Raw genomic sequence first — 27,487 nt, 5'->3', positions numbered from 1 at the left:
ACCTCCCTCATCCCCCAAGATACATATAAATAATCCGTCATGACATACATTAAAGCCCTACCTTCATCACCCGGCACCCTAGTTACATCCAACAATAAAGCCCTTAGGAATGGCCATTTCCCCCCCCCCCCCAAAAAAAAAGTCTGATAACCCTCACCATCCATACTCTCACCCCCTCCAAAGAGGGACAAAAAAAAAAAAACGCATGAAAAGCCGTTTCAGTGTTCCCACAGTGCAAACATGAGGCCTCTCTTACAAGACCCATTTTACACAACACATCCCTAGAGGCCAAAATTCCCATTAGAAAACGATATACTAACTCCCGTACCCCTGCTGGTATTCTAAGCAAGCCAAACTCCCTCCATATGCTCATCCAGTCATATGTTGGATATACAGCAAACCCCTGTAAGACACCCTTACCCACCACAGCACCCACCATCCGTTTGACCTTTAATTTGGACACCTGTTCTACATTCAATAAAACCCTCAACATGTCTTCACAATACCTCAAATCCCTTCCACACCACCATCTTCGTGCATCCTCCATTACCCTACCTACCCTGACTCCCCGGTTCCCCCCAGTCCGGATATATTTTTGTTTAATATATAAAGCCATTACTCTATGATCCAATGTCATCAGGCCAAGACCCCCACATCTCGCATCAGTCATCACCACGTCCTTGCGCAACCATGCCCTCCCAAACCCCCACACATACCTTAGAACCTTCCTCTGGATTTCCGCTATATCCTGTGCTCTTAAAGGGAACACCTCGGCCACTCCCCACACCTTACTGTAAACCAGACAGTTGACCACTAAAACTCTCTGCTGTAATGTCACGTCCCTAGCCCTTAAGCCTCCAAGTCTACCCAAAACCCTGCCCGTAACTAATTCCGAATTTATCTTCCTACAGTCTTGCACTTCCGCCATGTACCACACTCCACAAACCCTAATTCTGTCCACTACTGACCATCCCAACCCCTCCCCCAAGCTCCCGCCTATCCAATCCCCCACCTCTAATAGTCTCGACTTCATTAAATTAACTCTCATACCCATAGCATCCCCAAATATCTGAATGACTCCACCAACCTTCCTTAGATCTTCCTCATGCATTACCAGAACTGTAGTATCATCTACATACACAACAATACCCCCCTGCCCACCCCCCATTACCCCCTGTCCATCCATCACCTCATCCACTAGCCCATAAAATGGATTCTGTATGCAGGCAAACAGTAACTGAGAGAGTGGACAACCCTGCCTCAAACCTCTCTCCATTAGTACTGGGTCCCCCAACTTACCATTAACCTGTACCCTAATAACCACTCCCTCATACAAGGTTTGCACCCATCTCACCACCCTCTTCCTCCCCAAACCCAACTTTTCCAAACAAACTTTTAAGAAATCCCTATTCACACAATCATACGCATTAGCCCAATCTAAACCAAGTATTCCCCCTCCGGTGCAGCTCTCAATAAAATCCCTTATGTGACTATGCCCATCCCTCATACTTCTTCCCGGGATGCCAAACTGTCCCCCATGTATCACTGATCCTAGAACCTTCTTCAGTCTATTGCCCAGAATTTTAGCACAAATTTTATAATTGGCACACATTAAGGATATCGCTCTATAATCACTCGGTACTTTCCCTTCCTTCTTCGCCACCAACACAACGATCCCGGTTTTCTGTGTCTTCCCCATCCTCCCACTGCTCCACATATAATTCAAGACCTCCACTAACCCATACCTAATGCACTTCCAATAAACTATAAAAATCATTTGGTATTCCATCAATGCCCGGCATCTTACCCTGACTCATCCCGTAAACCGCCTCCCCCACCTCCTCCTCACTAATACTACCCTCCAGCATTTCCTGTTCCTGTTGTCCCAATACTATATTATTCTGCATAACCCCAAATATCTCCTCACTGGTAACTTCCCTGTTCCTCCTCCATTTCTCCCTAAACCAATAATCTGCATAAATGCTAATGCCATCCATATCGGTAAGGTCTTGACCCACCACATAACCCCCCCCCCCCATCAGCGACCACTAGATGCGCTATGGTAGTTACCATCTGCCTTTCCCTAAATTTTCTCAGGACATAACCTGATAGTCGATCACCCTTTAACACCTCCTCTAACCCCGCCCTAACTCTAATCACGTTAAATCTTTCATTATGTAACTCCTCAATCCTACTCCTTAAACCATTCACATCCCCTCGCATACCTTCCCCCCCCCCCGTCGTAAACAGCATTCAGCTGTCCCTCCAGGTAGTTTTGTAAACCATACCGCCACCGTGCCTGTTCCCTTCCACGTATCCTGAAAAACTCTGCAATTCCTGTCTTAGCCCGCATCTCCCACCAGTCAAGCAAATCCATCTCACCATCCCTACCATCCCAGAAATGTCTCCACCATTCCTCAAAGGAAGAGCCTTCATCCCCACCCTGCAGAAGCCTCGCATTCAATTTCCAATACCCAGCATATATGAGTACTATACCATCCACCCGCAGATCAGCTATCACCGCCCTGTGATCCGAAAAACCGACATCTAAAGCCCTCACCCTCTCCACACCAATCCCCTGCATCACATATATCCTATCTAACCTCGCCTCATGATTCCCATGAATGAACGTGTGCTCCACCCCATACTTCCCCCTCCCCACCACATCTACAACTCCTACATCCCTTAACACATCCCTTAGAGCACCCAAGACACATCCCGCCCCCCCTCAGTGAGACATCCCCATACCTAATCACACAGTTCCAATCACCCCCAAGTACAGTTATGGAAGGTAAACCCCGCATATAATACATCAAAACATCACGAACAAAATCAGCTTTCACTCTAACATTGTTGCATGCCGGCATATAAACTCCAATGAAACATACTCTCCCCACCCCCCAGTGCCCATCTACCCTTACGACCCTCCCCCCTCCTCCCAACCCATGACATGCAATGGGCTGGTCTCCTTTACAGCCACTGCCACCCCTCCTTTTAATTGCAAAGCATTACTGACAAAGAGGTTATAACCCCGCAAACGCAATTCACACCCTAACCTATGGTTATGCTCCTGCAAAAAACATACATCTACATCAAACCTTCGTAAAAACCATTCTAACCAAACCCTTTTTACCTCAGATTTAAGACCATTTACATTTATTGTGACACACTTGAACTTCCCAGAAAAGGCGGCTTACCCCTATGCCACTGTGGCTTACTCAATTCACCTTTCATGGTACCCATACCATTTTTATCATTTTTCCTAACCTGTCCACCAACCCCTCCTTGCCCTCCCCCACCAAGCTTCCCCAGTACACCCCCTCCCCTGCTTGCCTTTTCCCCCACATCTACCCATACTTCTTCCCAGGTCTCTGCCCAGGTGTTAAAACCTCATCGACGTCCAAGGCACCCGCAGTCTGTTTGCGTGAGCTCTCACTCACACACATATCTACCTCATGCGAGTCCTCCTGATGGACTTCGACCACCACTTCCTTGTCCTCTCTGTCATTCTGCGAACCCTCCACCTGTCCATGCTGCTCATCCATCAGCTGCACCTCACTTAACTTCTCGGGTCCGTCCTCCCCGGCCTCTGGCTCGTCCAAGAACTCCTGCAGCACTGCTTCCAACATCCTCTCCTGGGTAGACTCTTCCACGTCCACCCTTCCCTCAGGCGATGGGGGGCTCTCCCCTGTTACCTCCGGGAGGGTAACACACGTCCCCATCACCTCTTCCACCTTGTCCACCTCCTCACTCCAGATTCGTCTTCTGTCCATCCGCAACCCCCAACTCCACATCCACATTGCACGGTTGCTGATCCACCATCCACGATAACGCCATCCTAGGGGCTTGCCTTTGAGGACACTGCGCTGCCATGTGCTCGTAAGAATCACATAATTGGCAAGTTTTCCTCTGCCCCGCATAGTGGACAAATACCTGGGTCCTATAGCCTGTCAGCGTAACATACGAGGGTATTGGCCGCCTCAATGACATCTTCAGGGTGCAGGACCCCTCGGGCAGCCCTTCAAACGGCCCGTCCCTCCACACCCCCATACTAGCCGTATGAACAGTTCCATAATTGCTGAAGGCTTCCTGAATGCCATACGACGTTGCCTCAAAGGGTACATTACGCACCTTTACCCACGTGTAATATTTCGAAACATCATATAGACACACCTCTACCGTTGAATTCACACTCATCCTCCTTTCCTGAAATTCATCCACAATCCTGGTGTAAAAGCCAGCTCTTGTAAACTTCACAAAAACCCTTGACATTCCATTAAGGGCTACACCATACAATTCATCGTTCGGTATCCTGTAGACGTTCCTAATTATGGCCGATAACAGTACATTCATCGTTGCACTGCTTAATGTTCCTCGAACTAATTCAATACAGACAGTATTCACTCTCCGGCTGATACGATCCGCCATATTGGTGCCTAAGTCAAGCAGTCACCACCAGGTGGCGTGTAGGGAGACTCAAGAAGCATCCTCTCTTCCCAGTGGTTGAGAGACGAATGTTTAATGATTGCATAAATAAAAAGACGGGACTTGAACCCGAAGCTGAATGTATGCAAAGCCTACACTGCCATTGTACAGTGATAATTACAATAGAAGAAAACAACCCTCATTGAGTAATATAAGTAGGTGCCACAGTCTGTGACGTTTCTGAAAGTTGTTTGTTTTATAGCCCTCTTCTACATCATCAGGCTTTGAAGGACAAAAGCTTACAGCAATCACTAAGGTTGTTGATGGTGGGAAAGAGGGTTATAAACAATATTGCAGCAACGCGCAGACTGTGGCACCTGCTGACAATACCCAATGAGGGTTGTTCCTTTGTACTGTAATCACCGCAGGTGATTACAGTAGGGTCTCATTAACCTTTCTGTGTTTATAAACTATATATTCTCAATTATGCGTGAATAGCAATACGGAAAAAAATAACAAAATAGTTAATGACTACCGTTGTGAAAATTATTATTGTTGTTATTATGTGAGCAAATTACCTGCACGAGGTTTACAGGCCTTACCTGAATTATTACTTGCAAGGAATCTGGGTGAGGTAAGTGGGACTTAGTCACAGTAGGTCACTGAACTGCAACTCCTTCGACTACCCACTTCACCACTCTCACAAAAAGCTAAACCTGGCATTAAATTAATAATTATAAAATTAAAACCAGCTGCTCTGGCAAAATTAAAATTCAGTGGGCTGTATGACAATTTCAGGACTTGATCTCCAGAAATGATTAATGGGAACACTAATACACAGAGACAGTAAAATTTCTAATTAACAGTATCTGTAATTATTAAAGCACTATACCTACAATTATTAGAAATTTTTATATTAATACCCACTATTTAATTACTGGAAGACACTTAATGCTGATGGAACACATTCTAACCTTACCTCTGGCAGATATAATTTACGATGGCCAATGCAAAATCTACTGTATATTATGGATAGGCGTCACTTAGCTGAGGGGTGGTCCTAGAAGAATTGTCTTATTTTTCCATCCTCCACACACAATTCTTGAGATACTGCAAATTTCCTGTCCCAATTCTTCAGCAGGGGACATTAACACGGGTTCCTATTACAAGTTCAGGCCAAAACACCTCATTAGGCCTCGGAAAACGCCGAATTATTGGCAGAATTTCCCATGACAACCAGTGCTCACAAATTAAAAATAGCATCTCCCTACTGGCTGTTCTCCACCCCCTCCCTCGAAATTTCTCGAAGGGTCCAAACAGTATCATAATTTATTACACAGTTATTGTATTGTTCATTCATATGTTCTGCATTTAGGAAATTATGTAAAAAGATTCCACAGTCGTAAAGACAGTGAACATGGACAAACATTCGCATCACTTCCGATATTGGAAAATATCAAGTCTCCGGGTTAACACACATTACACACAGTTCTAGCTACACTTTATAGTCTCATATTGCTGCATTAATTCTGAGAAACGTCCAGGTTCTAGTTAAGTGGGGGATTAGTCAACAAGCAAAAAACAAAGGCGATGACGCTGGAAAATAAGGCGACCTTCTGGAACCATGCTTGCTTGTCTTCAGTTATTTGCGCATCTCATTGGACTAGGATGTTCCTACCTTCGGGCCCCAGTCGTTTTGCCTTAATTTCCTTGTAAGGATATCATTATTTTAGCGTACTGCTAAGTAATGATCCTCTTTTTGATTGAGGTGTAGAACCTAGCTGGGGTGAGTCAGCGAATGCTGTACCAGTTACAAATCATTATTTATGAAAGACACGTGCAATAAGCACTTGTCATGTTTCTTGACGGTACTACTGTGTTGCGATTCATAATTTTATATGAGGTGAAAAAGCTATGTTTACAACTGATTTTGTCACGCCTTCAAAGACCACAACAATGTATCTACCGCATCAGCTAGGAAAATGATAGAATGAATAATGAGAACCTTCAAAACTAGGGACCCCAAGGCCATGATTCTCTTCAAATCGCTTGTGCTCTCTAGGCTGGAATACTGCTGTACACTGTCTCCTTCAAGGCAGGCGAAATTGCTGACCTGGAAAGTGTAGAAAGAACTTTCACGGCACACATAAGTACTATAAGGCACACATAAGTACTATAAGGCACACATAAGTACTATAAGGCACTGGGAACGGTTGAAGTCCCTTGATTTGTATTCCCTGGAACATAGGCGAGAGAGATGCGTGATAATATACACTTCGAAAAATCTAGAGGGAGTAGTACCAAACTTGCACACGAAAATCACTCCCTACGAAAGCAAGACTCGGCAGGAGATGCAACATTCCCCCAATGAAAAGCACGGGTGCCATGAGTACGCTGACAGACAACACAATAAGTGTCAGGGGCCCAAGACTGTTCAACTGCCTCCCAGCATACGTAAGGGGGATTACCAATAGACCCCTGGCTGTCGTCAAGAAGGTACTGGACAGGCACCTAAAGTCCCTAACCAGCCGGGCTGTTTGTACGTCAATTTGCGTGTGGCCAACAGTAACAGACTGGTTGATCAGACCCTGATCTACCGTGAGGCCTGGTCTCAGACCGAGCCGCAGGGGCATTGACCCCCGAAACCCCCTCTAGGTATATTACGGGGTGGACAAGAAAGCCAACGGAAGTTCTCGGTCAGATTACCAGAAACTCCTTTAAGAGGGCCATCATACTACTAAGACCCGAGTGAGGAGAAATGTTCATATTTTTCCCTGATAAATTTATTGTTCTATACTTACGAGTCACCGTAACAAATTTACATTTACATGAAAGGAAACAAATACCTCATGCCGACTCTATCACAAATATCCTTCATACAAGGCTGGTAAGTTTTTGTCTTGGTTTTTAAGATCCCGTTTCCTCCATGGAGATACTAAAAATTTAAGATTTCGTCATAGAGTAATATTCCCTTGATGTATGTGAGGAGCTTCTGATTTTCAAGAGCTGTTTTTTTGTGTTGTTTAAAGAAACAACACAAGAAAATTAGTTTGCAGGATACATTTTTTATGACGCTGCTGTCGCAAGGTGAGACAATATATATATTATGACCATCAGTCCGTCAGTCAATAAATCTATGCTAAAGGAAGGATTGGAAAAAATTCTTTTACTTAGAACATGTTTATTCGAAGCAGTGTCTTATACATTGTGCATTATATTTTATAATACTCTTGTGTCCCGCTTACAAAGAGCAGACTTTTAAATTTACATAATACTTAAGTAATTAGTAGCAAACACAGAATGTTTACATAAGGCTAAAGTATTCGTGCTCTGTAATGATATATCCATTAAGTTTCTCGCACAACTATCCATGTGACCTTACAGATTGGAGATTTTGGTACCTTTGTGGTACTGTCATTTTGCAACCTGTGGGATCAGTGAGGGACCTGGGTATCTACCAGGATTCTTCATTGCCATTTGCTGGACCCATCAACCAAATTGTTATATCTTGCAGTTTTTATATACGTAATCTCTGTGCAGTCAGAAAATGGCGTAATAAGCAGAGTATCTTGGTCCTTATCCACGCCTTTGTTTCCCCTCAAATTTATCTTTTTTTTTTTTTTGCATTTTTTTGTGGGTTTGCCTAACCACTTGCTAAAACGATTTAAGTCTGTATTAATTGATGCAGCTAGAGTGGTATTCTCCTTGCCAACTGGGGTTTCCACTAGTCCCTACTTCCATAAATAACATTGGTTCCCTGTGAAAGTAAAAACTAAATTTAAAATATGTTTATCTAAAGTTATTAAGTTTAATGAATTCAAGTATCTACCTGACATCAGAACTCCGGAATGAGTCTGCGAATTGACTCGGATCCTTTTATACTGATGAGCCTCAAGCTGCTGAGGAGAAACCATTTGCATGAGGCTTTTTTTTTTATATATGTAACTCCCACATTATGCAATAGGCTGCTAGTGTCTGTTGAGTCAGGAGTCTGTTCATGCTTTCAAGTCTCAGTTGATAGTAAATATCTTTTATAGAACTATAATCCTGACGATCACATAGTAAATCTTGAATATAAACGTTCGTATATCTTATTCATCGTTGTATTTATGGCTTGATGTGCAAGACTGTGAATTTCTTGAAAGAACAAGCACTCAAGAGTAACAAAATCCCAAATTATTATTATGAGTAAGTCACATGTGCAATCATTGACAAGTCACACTGTAACTTATTAACAGTCCAAGTGGGAGCGAAACGTCGTTATAGGTTTTAAGTCTCCTGTGTGCGGGTTATTTATGTATTGTTCCAGTCACGGTATTGTGACATTTTTGTTCTTTAGTAGTGTATATTCTGTTCATGGCAAAGCACTAATCCCTTAAGGGTCATACAGCGCCTTATAGAATAGAATTCTATAAGACGGTCCAGGGAAATTGAGGGTAACTCAAGGACCTTATTGAAGGGAGGTAGTCAGGTCTGATTCAAGGAAAGTGAAGCTCCAATTCTCTGGTTGAAAATCCCTTCACCAACATAAAGGCACCCCACCTGAAGGTAGTAAAATGTACAACTCATGTTGGATAATAGGTTGACACACAACCACCTAGGAAGGTAATACTATCCTCTCATATGAGTGTTAAGAGGAAGCCTGTTAAACGTTTTGCACTCTGGCAGCATGGCTGACATTTAAGATGGCAGGTGAACCATTCATTATGCAGTTATCTTTACTTCTCTGTGTATTTCCTAATAGTTCTTATCCCTGTAATATTTCTATTCTAATTTAGTAGGCATGGTCCTATACAGAGTCGGGTGGGGGAAGGGGGTGATGATCCTAAGACTATATAATATTTGTATTGTTTCAGGTGTACCCGCAGCAGCAGACAGGCGTCTCACCTGACAACCTTTCCAATAGGCATCTTGCTGGACCGGACACCAGAATTCTACCTGATAGAGCCTCTTCGAGCTCACTAGAACCTTTAAGGAGGTGCTCGTGGTGCTTACAATCTGCTGTGCTCACTAGAGTTTGCCTCAGTCACCGCCTCAGGTAGCGGCAGACCTGGCAGACCTCCCCTGACGTCAAGGATCTATCTCCCCCACCACACCCGCTCACCTTGTAGCCCAGCCATGGGCGGCCTTCGTGGGGTGGGCGGCCGAGGGCTGCTCCTGCTCTCCCTGGTGGCTGTTTGGGCGCCAGTCTCATCCAGACTAGTATACGTGGAAGAGAACCTACCACTACCGGTGAGAAACCTTGTCATATATTTTAACTACTCTACCTCACAGAGGGGAGTGTGTGGGTGGGGTTACGAAGGGTAATTTGTCACCTTTAAAGCCTTTCAGGTGCATGTTGGTAATTATGCTGCAGTTCGCCTGTACACTAACATCAAGAATGTTTTAATCCCTATAAAGGAAAATAAACTCGCTGAATATACACTGAAATGTATAGTATATACCTTTATTTAACAAAAGACAGTATATCAGCATCGCACGGCTACACTGTTGTATTTAACACTGCACTTTATGTAAATAAGTTATAGAAACAAGAGCTATATAAGGAAAGCTGTCACCCTGAGCTGGAAAGCTCAGTGAGCTGAGAATGTCGTCAAGCATTCCACGTGGATTCAACACTACGGTAACCTTACAGATCTTGTTCCAGTTCCAGTCTGGCTGGAGTTGTTATTACACGGACCTTACTATCTCAGGTCTATCCCACACGGAAAATTAATTTATGAAGATAGCCTCTTCATCATAAGATTTTTTTTTTTTAATCCGAAGGTCACGCTGAGTCCTGAGGGATTTTTTTTGACGTCACATTCCTTGAGTGCTACGTCTTAATATTATAAATACTTTTTAAGATAATAGCGTGAGAGGCAAGAGGGGCATTTTTTAAATGAGCGGAGAGGGATGAGTGTGCCAGGAAGCGACTGGATGTTACAGGAACGACAGGATGTTACCAGGAACGACTGGATGTTACCAGGAACGACTGGATGTTACAAGGAACAACTGGATGTTATAAAGGAACAGCTGGATGTTACAAGAGTCTAGACTAGAAATTCAGGGGTGGGGAACCTTTTTGTTGGAAGGCTGTATTAAAGTTTGCTGTAATCTAATAAGGCCACATTCAAGGAATTTTTATTAGATATACTGCTAAATGTCGGTTTATTATATAATAACTTCAAAGAAAAATTCTGATTCAGAATGCCGCACTTAATGCCCTAGAAGGCCGCAGGTTCCCTACCCCAGGCTCAGATTTTCCAGGGAACGAATTAGTATTACAGGGAACGACTGGATATTCAAGGGGACGGTTGGCACTTACAAAGGACGATTGGATGTTGAAGAGACAAATAAATATTCCAACGCTGTGTTACACAGTTGGATGCCCCAGGGATGTGTGTGGAGATAAATGCAGCAGGCTGGTGGGGAGAGGATGGAGGCTGGGCATCACTAATAAGGAAGTTAGACTAGAGAGCTGGGGCAGGTGGGGAGGGAAATTACTTGTGGGAGTAATGCAGGAAGAAGCTGTCACTCACGCTGAGGGGAAAGGAGGGTAGCGAGAGAGGGGAATTGGTGGGGAGAAGAGAGAATATGAGATGGGGATCAAGAGGAGAGGTAGGGTGAGTGGTGGTAATGAAGGAGATAGAGGGAAAAGTGAGGGAGATGTGGGAAAGATTTGGGGAACGGTGGAGATAAAGGACAGGGAGGAGTGGTAAGCATAAAGGAAAAGGAGGGGGGTGGTGAGGATAAGAGGAAGTGGAAAGGGTGTGTGGTGGAGATAAGAGGGAGCGAGTAGTGGGGATAAATTATGTGGAGGGAAGGGGAGTTAGTTTAATATGTTCATTATGCATCCTCATCCTCATTTCTGACATAGACAGATGTAAGCCATAGCTCTGTGTCTTCCTTTGCGGATGACACCCGGATCACCATGGCAGTGACCTCCATCGAAGACACCGCGAGACTCCAAGCGGACATCAACTAAATCTTCGAATGGGCCACTCGAAACGATATGAAGTTCAACGAGGAGAAATTTTAACTACTCTGATATGGAAAACTTGAAGAAATTAAAAATGTGTCAGGGTATACCACAAATTCTAACCATACAATAGAGCAGAAAAGTAATGTGAAGGACCTGGGAGTGATAATTTCAGAGGATCTCGCCTTCAAAGACCACAACAATGTATCTACCTCATCCGTTAGGAAAATGATAGGATGGATAATGAGAACCTTCAAAACTAGGGATGCCAAGCCCATGATGATTCTCTTCAAATCGCTATTGCTCTCTAGACTGGAATACTGCTGTACACTAACGGCCCCCTTCAAGGCTGGCGACATTGCAGACCTGGAGAGTGTACAAAGAACTTTCACGACACACACAAGTGCGATAAGGCACCTGAACTACTGGGAACAGTTGAAGGTCCTTGATCTGTATTCCCTCAAACGCAGGCGAGAGAGATACATGATAATATACATTTGGAAGGTCCTGGAGGGATTGGTACCAAACCTGCACACGAAAATCACTCCATATGAAAGCAAAAGACTCGGCAGGAGATGCAACGTTCTCCCAATGAAAAGCAGGGGCGCCACGAGTACACTGAGAGACAACACAGTAAGTGTCCAGGGCCCAAGACTGTTCAGTTGCCTCCCAGCATACATAAGGGGAATTACCAACAGACGCCTGGCTGTCTTCAAGAAGGCACTGGACAGGCACCTAAAGTCAGTACCTGACCAACCGGGCTGTGGTTCATAGGTCAGCTTGCATGCGGCCAGCAGTAACAGCCTGGTTGATCAGGCCCTGATCCACCATGAGGCCTGGTCTCAGACCGGGCTGCGGGGGCGTTGACCCCCGAAACCCTCTCCAGGTAAACCCCATACCCATCCTGTGGGCGGTAGTCAAAAAACAGCAATAAATAGGGAGACTCGCGGCCATTTGTGTCTGATGAGTTCCTTTTGAGATGAGTGAGGCAGATCACACATATCACTGTATGGGTTACTAGTAACTCTGGAAGGTTACATCACCATCACAAGCTGATGTAGACAAAACTAAATGTAAACTTTGCCAGAGGGACGGTTATCACACCTTGCGTCATTATATGCTGGAATGCAATAAAATTAATGAATTCAGACACAACTCATTCACAGATGTTCAAGAAATGTCAAAGTATTTTATCGACAGTGGCATATTACCATCCATTCTGGAAACCTAGACTTTGCCTATTGTAAGATAAGATAAGATAAGATAGGATTTCGTTCGGATTTTTAACCCCGGAGGGTTAGCCACCCAGGATAACCCAAGAAAGTCAGTGCGTCATCGAGGACTGTCTAACTTATTTCCATTGGGGTCCTTAATCTTGTCCCCCAGGATGCGACCCACACCAGTCGACTAACACCCAGGTACCTATTTGCTGCTAGGTGAACAGGACAACAGGTGTAAGGAAACGTGTCGAAATGTTTCCACCCGCCGGGAATCGAACCCGGGCCCTCCGTGTGTGAAGCGGGAGCTTTAGCCACCAGGCCACCGGGCCTTCTTTAAATTGAAGCATACCTTGCTAAAATATAAAGTAATATCAATAATTCAGAACCACATATAAGCTACGATTGTAACTAGATATAAGCATATAAATAATTCATTACCTGTAACTTGTTTAGCCATCAAAACTTCAAGTCTCAGTCCTTGGACCCATTATGTGACTCTAATCTTTTAACTAGCACCCACAGGATGGGTGTGGGGTGCACACTGTATAAGTGGCATGTCACTATAAGTGACATACATCCCTGTGTAAGTGACATATATTCCTGAATAAGTTTAGCAAGTCGCTTCCGGAGGTCACGGCCCGTTCCTTGTGACACATTTCTGTATAAGTGACATAATTCACTGTATAAATGACATACTTCACTGTTTAAGTGATATACTTCACTGTATAAGTAACATATATCCCTGTATAAGTGACATATATCCCTGTATACGTGACATATTTCACTGTATAAGTGACATATTGTGCATTCCAATTCTTTATCATCAAGCCATTACAGTATACCCAAATAGTATAATTTTTGTAAAAGCCCATAGTATACACACTATTTCGCATGAAGATTACTTAATACTAAAAAAAACTTACATAAATGTGAAGCTATTTGTGAGTGCCTAACTCGATCGTTACCGCACTCGCTTCACTCACTGACGTTCAGGGATCGATCCCCCAGTATGGCTGAAAAACATTAGGACGGACGTGTTTCCATAAGACACCAGCTGTCCCTGTTCACAAAACAGTAAAATGGGTACCTGGGTGTTAGTCGACTGGTGTATACCTGGAAAGGGTTTCGGGGGTCATTGCCCCTGTGGCCCAGTCTGTGACCAGGCCTCATGGTGGGTCAGGACCTGAGCAACCAGGCTTTTACTGATGGCTGCACGTAAACCGACGTACGAACCACAGTCCAGCTGGTCAGGTACTGACTTTAGGTACCTGCCCAAAGCCATCTTGAAGACAGCCAGTGGTCTATTGGTAATCCCCCTTATGTATGCTGGGAGGCAGTTGAACAGTCTTGGGCCCCTGACACTTATTGTGTTGTCTCTTTATCGTGCTAGTGGCACCCCAGCTTTTCATTGGGGGTGTGGAAAATTGCATTTATCTGAATGTAACTCATTATATACATAACAAAAAATGATAACAAAGATAATTATTATTTATCAGAGTTACATAGACAAGTAGGAATTTGGGACACCTAGGTCGCAAAAATGTCCCCCTTCGATACCTACCACTGTCATATCCACAAGTTGCTCTGGACCTATTAATTAAATGAAATATACATACACCAGGAATACTGGTAAATATATAAATTTGTGGACTGTATATTAAAAATAATAAATGGTTATATATATATATATATATATATATATATATATATATATATATATATATATATATATATATATATATATATATACACACACACAATTACATAACAGAAGGAAAATATATCTTAATATCACTCGCCAATTTTACTGGATATTAAGTTGTATCATACTCGGAAAAACCTCACTAACTAGATTTATGAAAACACTGGCCAGAATTATACACAAATCTAGAGAGCTTATCTGAGGTTCCTGGAGCTGTCTTGTCCAGTCGTCTGATATCTCAAGTTATGCAGGAATGCATGTCCAACAATTTCACCTCCTATTTGAGAGGTGTCAGCCCAATTTTAACCTCTAGAGCATGAAAATTCCTTCCCATTACACTAACGTTGTATCCAATTCAAAACCAAGATGGCCAGTCTCATCTGCGCAGATGCAGGCTTTCCGTTTTCTGTGACATAAATATTATAAAATACAGTATGGAGTTTACTTGGAGAGAGTTCCAGGGGTCAACGCCCCCGCGGCCTGGTCTGTGCCCAGGTCTCCTGGTGGATCAGAGCCTGATCAACCAGGCTGTTGCTGCTGGCTGCACGCAAACCAACGTACGAGCCACAGCCCGGCTGGTCAGGAACCGACTTTAGGTGCTTGTCCAGTGGCCATCTATTTACATATAAATACTGAATTTCTGGAAAATATATACAGTATTTTCCACAGGGGGTGTGGAAAATAATTTCCCAAAAATTATGCTGTATATTTTTTATAATGTAAATATACCTGATTAATACATTACTATTGCTCTAAAGTGTATTTTAAAGAAGTGAACTGATAGGGAATCTCTGCGCCTGCACTTAGGAACAGAGAAACGCCATTGTTTTTGAATGTGGTACAGGCACGCTAATGTAATGTGCATAAATTTTCGTCGTTCTAGGGGTTATATTGGGCTTAAAACCTCTCAAATATGAGCCGAAATTGTTGGATTTGCAGTCCTGCATAACGTGAGTATTAAGCAGATGGGCAGGACAGCTTCAGAACCCCAGCTAAGTTGTCTATTTATGTTCAGATTCTGGCCAGTATTTTCTTCATATTTAGGCAGGGGATAGTACATGATACGCCAAGTAATATCCAGACAAATTGGTGAGTGGTATTAAGATAAATTCTCCTTCTGTTACATAAATGTGTATATGTAATCATTTATTAATTTTAACATACAGTCCACATATTTATATTAATGTTTACCATAATTCCTGGTAATGTATATTTCATTTGAAATTAATATAGGTCAAGAGTGACTTGTGGATATGACATTAGAAGGTATCAAAGGGGGACATTTTTTGTGACCTAGGTGTCCTAAAATTCCTACTTGTCTCTGTAACTTTGATAAAAAATAATTATCTTTGTTACCATTTACTGATATGTATCTTATGAGTTACATCCAGGTAAATTTAATTTTCCACAGGGGGGATGTTGCATCATTTGCCGAATCTTTTGCGTTCATAGGGAGTGATTTTTATGTGCAAATTTATTACTAATCCCACTAGGATTTTCCAGGTGTATATAATCATGTATCTCTCCTGCCTCTGTTCCAGGGAGTACAAGTCGAGGAACTTCAAACATTCCCAGTAATTTAGGCGTTTTATCGCACTTATGTGTGCCGTGAAGGTTCTCTACATTTTCTAGGTCAGCAATTTCACCTGCCTTGAAAGGTGCTGTTAGTGTGCAGCAATATTCCCACTGCCTAGATAGAACAAACAACCTGAAGAATGTCATCATGGGCTTGGCATCCCTAGTTTTTAAGGTTCTCATTATCCTGGAGTTTACCTGGAGAGAGTTCCGGGGGTCAACGCCCCCGCGGCCCGGTCTGTGACCAGGCCTCCTGGTGGATCAGAGCCTGATCAACCAGGCTGTTACTGCTGGCTGCATGCAAACCAACATACGAGCCACAGCCCGGCTGATCAGGAACCGACTTTAGGTGCTTGTCCAGTGCCAGCTTGAAGACTGCCAGGGGTCTGTTGGTAATCCCCCTTATGTATGCTGGGAGGCAGTTGAACAGTCTCGGGCCCCTGACACTTATTGTATGGTCTCTTAACGTGCTAGTGACACCCCTGCTTTTCATTGGGGGGATGTTGCATGGTCTGCCAAGTCTTTTGCTTTCGTAGTGAGTGATTTTCGTGTGCAAGTTTGGTACTAGTCCCTCTAGGATTTTCCAGGTGTATATAATCATGTATCTCTCCTGCCTGCGTTCCAGGGAATACAGGTTCAGGAACCTCAAGCGCTCCCAGTAATTGAGGTGTTTTATCTCCGTTATGCGCGCCGTGAAGGTTCTCTGTACATTTTCTAGGTCAGCAATTTCACCTGCCTTGAAAGGTGCTGTTAGTGTGCAGCAATATTCCAGCCTAGATAGAACAAGTGACCTGAAGAGTGTCATCATGGGCTTGGCATCCCTCGTTTTGAAGGTTCTCATTATCCATCCTGTCATTTTTCTAGCAGATGCGATCGATACAATGATATGGTCCTTGAAGGTGAGATCCTCCGACATGATCACTCCCAGGTCTTTGACGTTGGTGTTTCGCTCTATTTTGTGGCCAGAATTTGTTTTGTACTCTGATGAAGATTTAATTTCCTCGTGTTTACCATATCTGAGTAATTGAAATTTCTCATCGTTGAACTTCATATTGTTTTCTGCAGCCCACTGAAAGATTTGGTTGATGTCCGCCTGGAGCCTTGCAGTGTCTGCAGTGGAAGACACTGTCATGCAGATTCGGGTGTCATCTGCAAAGGAAGACACGGTGCTGTGGCTGACATCCTTGTCTATGTCAGATATGAGGATGAGGAACAAGATGGGAGCGAGTGGAACAGATGGGAGCCTTGTGGAACAGAGCTTTTCACCGTGCCTGCCTCGGACTTTACTCTGTTGACGACTACTCTCTGTGTTCTGTTAGTGAGGAAATTATAGATCCATTGACCGACTTTTCCTGTTATTCCTTTAGCACGCATTTTGTGCGCTATTATGCCATGGTCACACTTGTCGAAGGCTTTTGCAAAGTCTGTATATATTACATCTGTCATTTTTCTAGCAAATGTGATTTATACAATGTTGTGGTCTTTGATAGTGAGCTCCTCTGACATTATCACTCCCAGGTCTTTTACATTAGTTTTTCACTGTATTGTGTCCCTGGAATTTGTTTTAATACTCCGACATAGTTTTAATTTCCTCACGTCTTTCCATGTCGGAATAATTGAAATTTCTCTCAATTGAATTTCATATTGTTTTTTTGCGGCCCATTTCAAGGTTTGGTTGATGTCTGTCTGGAGACTTGCAGTGTCTTCAATGAAGGACACTGTCATGCAAATTCGGGTGTCATGTGCAAAGGCAGACACGGTACTGTGGCTTACATCCCTGTCTGTCAGATATGAGGATGAGGAACAGGATGGGAGCAAGTACTGTGCCTTGTGGAACAGAGCTTTTCACAGTAGCTGCCTCAGACTTTGTTTACTACTACTCTTTGTGTTATATTTGTTAGGAAATTATAGATCCATCTACCAACTTTTCCTGTTATTCCCTTATCACGCATTTTGTGCGCTATTACACCATGGTCACTCTTGTCAAAGGCTTTCGCGAAGTCTTTGTATACTACTTCTGCATTTTGCTTGTCTTCTAGAGCATCTAGGACCTTGTCATAGTTGTCCAGTAGTTGGGACAGGCAGGAGCGACCTGCTGTAAACCTGTGTTGCCCTGGGTTGTGTAACTGATTGGTATCTAGATGAGTGGTGATCTTGCTTCTTAGAACTCTTTCAAAGATTTTTATGATATGGGATTTTAGCACTGTTGGTCTGTACTTCTTTGCTATTGCTTTACTGCCCCCTTTGTGGAGTGGGGCTATGTCTGTTATTTTTAGCAGCTGTGGGATGACCCCTGTGTCCATGCTCCCACTCTGTAGAATGTTAAAAGCACATTGGTGTCCTGTAGCTTGATCACTAGTGCACTCAGCTCACACACTGAGGTCTGGGGTTTGAATCTCCTCCGGTATAGCTGGAAAGCATTAGGGACGTATTTCCATAAGACACCTGCCGTCCCTGTCCCTGTTCACCCATCAGTTGAAAATGGGTACTTGGGTGTTCGTCAACTAGTATGGGTCACATCCTGGGACAAAACTGACCTAATTTGCCCGAAATGCTCAGCCTAAGAAGGGGCTTTCTATATAGTAGTATGTCATTGATGTCAAAAGGCCTGTATACCATGTACATGTACTTGTAGTAAATGAAGATATTATTATGTTATGATAGGGGTTTCTTGCAGTTCTTGATGAACACAGAGTTCCATGAGTCTGGGCCTGGGTCAGAGTGCATGGGCATGTCATTTATCACTTTTTCACAGTCATTTGGTGTTAGGCTAATATCAGATAGGTTTAAATCTACCAAATTCTGAGTCTCGCTCATAAAAAATTCATTTAGGTCTTCGACTTTTAGTCTGGTTAGTGGCTCGCTAAAAACTGAATCATACTGGGACTCAAGTAACTCACTCATTTCCTTGCTGTCATCTGTGTAAGACCCATCTTGTCTAAGTAGGGGCTCAATACTGGATGTTGTTCTCAACTTAGATTTGGCATAAGAAAAATATTTTGGGTTTCTTTCAATTTCACTTATGGCTTTTAGTTCTTCCCGCATTTCTTGTGTTCTGTAAGATTCCTTTATCTTAAGTTTGATATTTGTTATGATCATAAACTGGGCATTAACTGTGCTTCATTATTGTCACCTCCAGCTAGTGTGTGAACACTTACATAGAAAGCAATTTAATAAATATTTACAACACTAGGAGACCAAGCATCATCTTAAGACAGCGTAGCAAGCAGTCTCTGTAGATACCATAAGAGTTTGTTCATAGAAACCCAGACAAACTTATTTCTTTATTGAAACCTGAACCACCTTTATATAACCATTCAAAATGGGTTGCCATTCTTAATAATAATAATACTGTTACTCCTATTGTCATTATTATTACTATTATATTAGCTGAACATAAAAGACACATACACACACAGCAGCGACCAGTGAAGAGGCAGGGCCAGAAGCTATGACTCGATCCCTGCAACCACAGATAGGTGATTAAATATATGCGTGTGTGCACGTGAGAGCGCGCACACACACAAAAAAAAAGTGAGGTGTAATAACCCCAATGGAAGTACTACAGTGGAACCTCGGTTTTTGTATGCCCCAATTTTTGTATGATTCGGTTTTCGGCAACTTTTTTCATCAAAATTTTGTCCCGGTTTTCATACATCCACTTGGCGTTCGTGACTTAGTCTGCCTTTGTTTCTCGTTGAGTGAGCATTACCCTGCATGTTCATCCGAAACATTTCATAATAATCCATTGTTTTTTATGCTTGTTTCTTGAGTGCGACTGCTAAATAAGCCACCATGTGGCCAAAGAAAGTTCTGAGTGCCAGCCTTTTGATAAAGAGGGTGAGAAACATGATTGACTATTGTGTCTTTGGGGAAGTCCATGGGGTTGGATGTGAGTGGCCAGGATGTGGAAGAGTTCGTGGATGACCACAGGGAAGAGCTAACCACGGAAGAGCTACAGGACCTTCAATTGGAACAGCAACAGACTGCAGCTGAGGAAATTGCTTCAGAGGAGGAGGAAGAGAGAGGGGAGAAGGTGCCTTCTTCAGTGATTAAGGACGTGTGTGCAAAGTGGAGTTGCAAAGTTTTGTGGAGAAATATCACCCTAACAAAGCTGTTGCAAGCTGTGTCTGGAACATGTTCAATGACAGTGCCTTGTCCCATTTGAGGCAAATCTTAAAGAGATGCCAGAAACAGACCTGTCTGGACAGATTTTTTGTGTGACAGGGGTACAGTGGCTCTCAAGCTGGTCCTAGTGCCAGTAAAAGACAAAGAAGGGAAGTAACCTGGATAGGGCCTTGATACCTGAAGTCCTTATAGAAGAGGATTCCCCTTCCAAACAGTAACCTCTCCTCCTTCTCTCCTCCTTGCCGTCTTCCATACGCCAACAAGAGTCTTTAATAAAGGTAAAAGTGATGTTAAATGTTCATTTATCCATTTTATTAGTAATTTATATTTATTTCTCATTGTTTTCTGTATGTAAAACTATAGTTATTCTCCATAAAAATATTTTTTGTTAATATTTTTGAGTGTCTGGAATGGATTAATTAGATTTACATTATTTCTTATGGGAAATATTGCTTCAGTTTTCGTACGATTCACTTTTCGTCAGACTTTTTCGAACAGATTGATCACGAAAACTGAGGTTCCACTGTAAGGCACATTGTCTTACTTTATTAAAGATACTTATTCTAGGTATATCAACATAATGTATTGCAGTATATATGTGGCCATAATGTGTGTGTGCTCTTAAGACTATTGCAAAAATTTAAATGTATAAAGCTTACTATAATAGATCATTGCTTTTTATTTTTTGATCATTTATCTATATACATATATTGGTACCTTATTGTATATATTCACTGCAACATCTCAGTATATTGATCCAAGAGTGGTATGTAGGTGTTTATTTATCCATGTTCATTGACTAACTTTTACGACCTTGTTGGTAGGGAGAGGAAGCTCCACCAGGATCACCATGGCCATTGCCTCGTAATTGGTCATCTACCCCAGACCAATTGACCCTTGACCCCGCTACCTTCATCATCTCTTCTGACCTAACTGGATGTGATGTTATTGATGCTGCATTACACAGGTATACTACCTTTCAAATGTTACCTTGCTCACATGTCAAGCCATAAAAACCACTTATATTCACTCACACTCATGCAATCCTGCTACCCTTAGGGTTTAATGCATAGTTATGATTATATAAATGCAAGCCTGCTAGATCTTAAGCCTCTAGCTCTTTGAACCTTCTTTATCCTCTCCCTTTAACTATTACTGAGATGACCCTTAACAGTCCTTCCTTCCACCACAGATTTATGTACCCTCTTGGTTATCCTATTCTGCTCCATCTTCTCTAAATGCCCAACTACTTTTAACAACCCCTTCTCAGCTCTCTTAACTATACCTTTGCTAACCACACACCATCTTCTAATTTCTATGGTTCAAATTCTTTGCATAATATTCACCTCACACATTGCTCTCAAAAATGACATCTCCACTTCTTCCAGCCTCCTTGCTGCAATGTAACATTTGTAAAGGGATTTTCTGTGACTAGCTAAACAGTTTCAGGGACCCCAGCTAGCCAGACATGAGTCCTAGAAATGGGGAGTACAGTGCTTGCATTCTGAAGGAAGGATGGGGATGTTGTAGCTCAGAGGGTCATAAAAATTGCTTTATCTCTGTACTACTAGCAATACATACTGATTGAGTGATGTTGAGTGCAGTACCTGTTTTGAGTCGCCTAACCTTAGTGGGAGACAGCTAATGTGTTAAAAATAACTACCTTTCAACATATTTTTCTCTTGACTTGGCCAGTGGTATTATTTTCTTTTGTCATGGAAAAGGGTAAAATTTCTCCAGATGCGGTTTTTAGCCATATAATGATCTGCTCCTTGGAGCTTTTGGTTACATCAAAAAATGTGATGGAAGACATTCCACACTTATAAGAAAGGTAAATATCACCAGACAGTAGCATCCTAAGATCTTACCATAGAGTACTTAGTTAGCAATCATGTCCCTCTTTTGTTGTATGTATGTGTGATCTTTTGTGTATATTGGCCTTCAAAAATCCCTTATTTTTCTGCATTATAGTAGTTAGATTTTTGTAGTTTCAGTATCAGTGACATGGACTCATTATCTGTCCAGGGCATTATTATTATTATTACAATCAAGGGGGAAGCGCTAAACCCGGAGGATTATACAGCGCCTGGGGGGGGGGATGTGGAAGGCATTCAGGCTTAATTTGGGGAACTGGAGCACAGATCCAATTCCCTAAATCAAGAGCCCCTCACCAACATCAAGGAACCTTCCTTGAGGGGTGTCCAGGGCAGGGGAGTGGGTTGACAAAAAAATAAAAGGCAGATGAGTACATGTCCTTGTTACCATCCTTCAGGTGGTCTCTTAATTATCATATCTTTCAGGTGGTTTCTTAATTATCATGACATCCTTCATGTGGTCTCTTAATTTTCATGACCTCCTTCAGGTGGTCTCTTTACCCTTTGACTGTTTCAGGCCCCTCTCTGAAACTGTCATTCTATGTCGCTCAATTTTTGAAAAAAAAAAATTATTTTTTCTTATGAAATGATAGAGAATCTTTTCCCGATGGTAATGACACCAAAAGTTCGAAATTTGGTCGAAAACTCGTGGAATTATGCTCCCGCGAAGTTAGCGGTCTCGGCGACATATGCGTATCGGCGATTTCGCCGACTTTGAGCCCAATTTTCAGCCAATTCCATTGTTCCAGTTGACCAAACTCATAGCTATTTCTTTAGAACTCCATTTTATCTATCAGCTGAGTACAAGAAACCTCCCATTTACTAATTTGGACTACCCAATATGGTGGTCAGAAATTGGCAATTTGGCCAATTTCACACAAAATAAAAAAGATGCCAATTTCAAAATAGGGTCCAGAATAAACAAGGTAGACATTCGTGGCACTAAAATAACATATGCTCTGTTCATTAGTCACATCTCTAGGCCCCTCTTATATTATTATTGCTTTCTATTTTGATTTTTTATTCATACAAAAAAATACAAAATTTACTGTTATGCAGACGACTGCATTATTGTAAAAATGGTATAAATAATATCAGTGCACTAGTGAAAGAATATTAGACTCCCCAGTTGACGTGTATTGGACGTGTTGTGTGATTTATGTACTCTTGAACATTGGTAAAAATCGAACATTTCCGCTACTTTGAGCTCAGTTTCAAGGTCGTTTTCATCGTAAAAGTAATGAAAATCATCTCTATTTCTGTAATATGTTTTCCATTTTATCACCTAAGACCATGAAAACGCGAATACAACGATAAATACTATACGAAAATACACCTCAAAGTCGGCGTTTTATTCCAAAAAAACGATCAGTTTTTTTTTTCTCATTACGCAATGTGTGCAGCAGGATTTTTTTTATGTGGTGCACACTGACCACACAGACCCATTCTCTCACATGTGGGCCTACCAGCTTTCTCCCACTTGATTTGAAGCCGCTAGAATTATTGAGTATATATACGTCAGAAACATTGGCTCGTAAGACGTATTTATACTTCGAAAACAGTCAAAGGGTTAATTATCATGACAACCTTCACGTGGTCTCTTAATTATCACGACATCCTTCAGGTGGTCTCTTAATTATCATGACATCCTTTAGGTAGTCCCTTAAATTCCATATCTTTCAGATAGTTTATTAATTATTGTGATATTCGTGATATTCTTCAGGTAATCACTTAATTATCACGATATCCCTCAGCCTCTTTTCTCCCTTTCCATCTCCTCTTCACCTTAGTTTTATTGTTTCCTTTTTTTTCTAAATTTTCTATTAATTAGCAAAGTATAACTTGTTTTCCTTACCCTTTAGTATCATAACCTGGTATTGACTGATCAAGCATAACTCAGATATCTTTTGCCAGGTGCTATGTAACTCTTAGGGGTTATATGGTGCCTGGCAAAATGGTAGATAATCAGACTTGATCCCAGGAAAGGGAAGGGCAGCTTTAATTCCTTGTATTAAGAGCCCATCACCATTATCAGTGCACCTCCCATGAAGGGAGGCTTGTATACAAATATCAGACCTTGCTTCTCAAAACCTGGTGATACCTGGTCAAGAGTTAGTGTTCTTCACCAATACTAATGCTTGGTGTCAATTAACCGAATGTGACCTACAAAATCTCCTTCTCTACAGGTATCAGCACCTGGTGCTGATTGATCCTGAAGCAACGGCTGATCCTGGGCTGACACTCTTGCCCTTCCTCAATGTGTCAGTTATATCTGGTTGTGATCACACGCCTCACCTTAATCTCCACCCTGACTATGAGTCCTGTCAGTACTATCAATTTTGTTTAATTTTGTTTAATATTCTTTCAGCTTCTACACTAGGCCAGAATAATCTTTTGTCTTTTTTTCTTCATTCAGAGAATGATAATTAGCTTTAAGCTGTATCTCATTTTGTACTGTATCAGTTATACCTGCAATATAATCTATGTACATAGTTCTAACTAGTCTGCTACTTATTACAATAATATAACTTCAACTGTATAACTGTATGTCTGGTAGCTTCAAGTTCTGGTTTCAGTCTGCCTGAAATGCTTTGCATCACTATGAGCTTTTGAAAGTGTGTGAAAGAAATGTGGCCTCATTTTGTAAGTTATATACAATTTGAAAATAATTTTTTTTTTTGTTAGGGCAAAGCCTACCGTACTTACTGTGGTGAGACAAGGCCCGTTCACATTGTTTATCATCTTACACTCTCATATCTGAGTTCAAATAAAATAAGGAAAGATTTACTGTGCTGTGGTATGTAAATACTGCAGAAATATAATTATAGGTTATTGCTAGTGGGCAAGGCAAAGAATTTCTGAGCAAATTAGTAAAGTATTTTTGATATTAGTCTACAGGTGAATTTCATCTTCAGTGACCCATGTATGATCAGTGGCTTTTAAACCCAGCAAAATAACTAACAGGACCTCTTTTTCTTGTGCTGCAGACACTCTGGAGATAGCACTGACAGAAGTAGCAGAGACGGAAGGTGCTGAACCAGTCTTGCGGGCATCAGCCCACCTGGTGGCCCACACTGTGTGGGGAGCCCTTAGAGGTTTGGAGACTTTCTCGCAGCTAGTCCATATTGTTGAACCAGAGGACCATGTGAGTATATAGACAACAATACTTTAAATTATTGTCTAATAAAACTGTAATTCATTCACATTACTAAAATATGTATGTTAACAATGTAAGTTGTTGTCTCATTATCATCCACATAGCTATACTTGTCTGTGACTTGACATCTCCATGCTTTCAGTACCGGGTAAATGTAACACATGTAGATGATGTGCCAAGATTTCCTCACCGTGGTCTTCTCCTCGACACTGCCAGACACTTTCTACCAAAGGGTACCCTTCTTCAGGTATGTCGCAGCCCTTTTAGACATATCTTCAAAGAGTATGTTAAGGCACAAACAAGTACATGTACTTAAAAAGGCATTAATAGAAGTGTATATTTTTTGCATGGTATTTTCTTAATCAGTACTGTATCGTGCTCTGACTTCATGTTGTCCATTATTGAATTTTAGTAACTGAGTACATTGTATAATACCAACATCAAATTTTAGTTAGGTATAAAGTGGTTTAATTTTAAGTTGCAATCTCTTATATTAACTCTCCTAAAGAATACTGAGGTTTGTTTAAATTGAATTATGCTAATATTTGTCATTTTTACTGAGAATTGGATAACTATTATTAAGAGTGCGTGTTTTGGTGCAGGTGCTAGACTCCATGGCATGGAACAAGCTTAATGTTCTTCATTGGCACATTGTTGATGACCAGAGTTTTCCCTACGAGTCCAGGATCTTTCCCAACCTAACCCTACACGTGAGTCTTTTCTAGATCTTGATGAACTTCAGCATCACCTTTATGAATACATATTTTTATGTCTCCCACAGTGATTTTTTAAACTTATCCCCTTACAGATCCTGTCTCCAGCCTCCATTCACCATACTGTGATAGTATTTACTTTTACAGTTGCACCCTCCACCTGACTCTTTTCATTACCCAGCCTGACTGGACTGAAAATATCACGGCCATTCATTGATCAGCTTTAATTATAATTATTGTTATGTACTTTCAATAAGGAAGCACCATTTGTTACATTATCTTATTTGTTTGAAATATTATTGCTGTTCAGTGTTTGCAATGTCTTTGTTAAATCTTACCATAGTGTTTGGTGTATAGGTTTTTTTTTTTTTTTAACAAGTCGGCCATCTCCCACCGAGGCAGGGTGACCCAAAAAGAAAGAAAATCCCCAAAAAGAAAATACTTTCATCATCATTCAACACTTTCACCTCACTCACACATAATCACTGTTTTTGCAGAGGTGCTCAGAACTAGTAGAATTACAGTAAATCAACCATTCAAATCATTATGAAGCTCTGTATAGTCTGCAGTCAATCAAACAAACAGGCTTCCACATGGACAAATTGTCATTTTTGTGGAAATTAGTGTCACGCCCCTTGTGCAGATATCCAAGAACTAGCTACAAGCAGTATTAAAACAGGGAAGTGTTTTTGGGTATGCCCAAATGAGGAAAATCTGTGGACTAAAATCACAAGGGTATTAAAAGAGGATAACATCAAAGCTGCTTTCATAGACAACCTGGAAGCTTTCTACAACAGATGGGAACATAAAAAGTCTGGGCTGAATGGTACTGCCCTTGATACTTGCCATGTAGTCAGAAACTGTAAGGCTGGAGGTGATGTCCTGGTAGTCAGTAAATGTGGGGCTGATAGTGCTGTCCTGGGAGATAGTAATGGTGAAGCTGGAGGTGCTGTCCTGGGAGACAGTAATGGTGAAGCTGGAGGTGCTGTCCTGGGAGACAGTAATGGTGAAGCTGGAGGTGCTGTCCTGGGAGATAATAATGGTGAAGCTGGAGGCGCTGTCCTGGGAGACAGTAATGGTGAAGCTGGAGGTGCTGTCCTGGGAGACAGTAATGGTGAAGCTGGAGATTTTGTCCAGGTAGTCGGGAATTATACGCAGGAAGGAATACATATAAATGACCTCATAGGGGACAGGAGCCGTAGTGGGGAAACAAGTGTAGTCAAAGATAAGATAAAACCAATATTGCAAACTAGAAATACCACAGGAAATAGCAAACAAGAGGACTCCACTAGCAATAGTGAGGATATATTACCAAAAACAACTGGTGGGAGCTCCATTGTTGGTGCTAGGGAGGATAGGAATAAGACAGGGAAACATGCACCAACAGGGAATACAGTCACAGAAACCCAAGGCAAACGGAAACCAAGCCTGTGCACATACTATGCACTTGGTATCTGCAGACATGGGAAATCTGGAAAAACAGATGGGACGTGCAACTATGACCACCCTAGAAAATGCCATGCCCATATGACAACAGGAAAATGCAAACTCCCTTCCTGTAAGCTTTTTCACCCTGAAATGTGTACCTCTTCAGTACAGGAAAGACTGTGCTATAACTTAAATTGCCAGGCACACCATCTAAAGGGTACAAAAAGATACAAAACATCCAGGCCATGGGAAAACCTGGGTAGCCACAGCCACTCAAGAGGGAGAGGTTTTTTAGTGCCAGGAA

At 41.9% G+C, this 27,487-nt stretch overlaps 1 protein-coding gene across 1 annotated transcript in view; it reads left to right on the top strand.

Moving 5' to 3' along the window:
• The window catches only part of LOC128685792 (beta-hexosaminidase subunit beta), a 90,384-nt gene that overhangs the window by 40,697 nt on the left and 22,200 nt on the right, over positions 1–27,487 (top strand). Inside the window, exons 2-7 of the mRNA XM_053772450.2 lie at positions 9,282–9,657; positions 20,836–20,978; positions 24,072–24,208; positions 24,873–25,030; positions 25,185–25,289; positions 25,645–25,752. Of these exons, the coding sequence (XP_053628425.2) occupies positions 9,544–9,657; positions 20,836–20,978; positions 24,072–24,208; positions 24,873–25,030; positions 25,185–25,289; positions 25,645–25,752 (765 nt within the window). The 5' untranslated portion in view covers positions 9,282–9,543. The remainder of the gene's footprint in view (positions 1–9,281; positions 9,658–20,835; positions 20,979–24,071; positions 24,209–24,872; positions 25,031–25,184; positions 25,290–25,644; positions 25,753–27,487) is intronic.

Source organism: Cherax quadricarinatus, chromosome 23, assembly GCF_038502225.1.
Source record: "Cherax quadricarinatus isolate ZL_2023a chromosome 23, ASM3850222v1, whole genome shotgun sequence".
NCBI classification, from domain to species: Eukaryota; Metazoa; Arthropoda; class Malacostraca; order Decapoda; family Parastacidae; genus Cherax; species Cherax quadricarinatus.
Note: the sequence above shows the minus strand (reverse complement) of the source record. Positions and strands in the feature narration are given on the sequence as shown.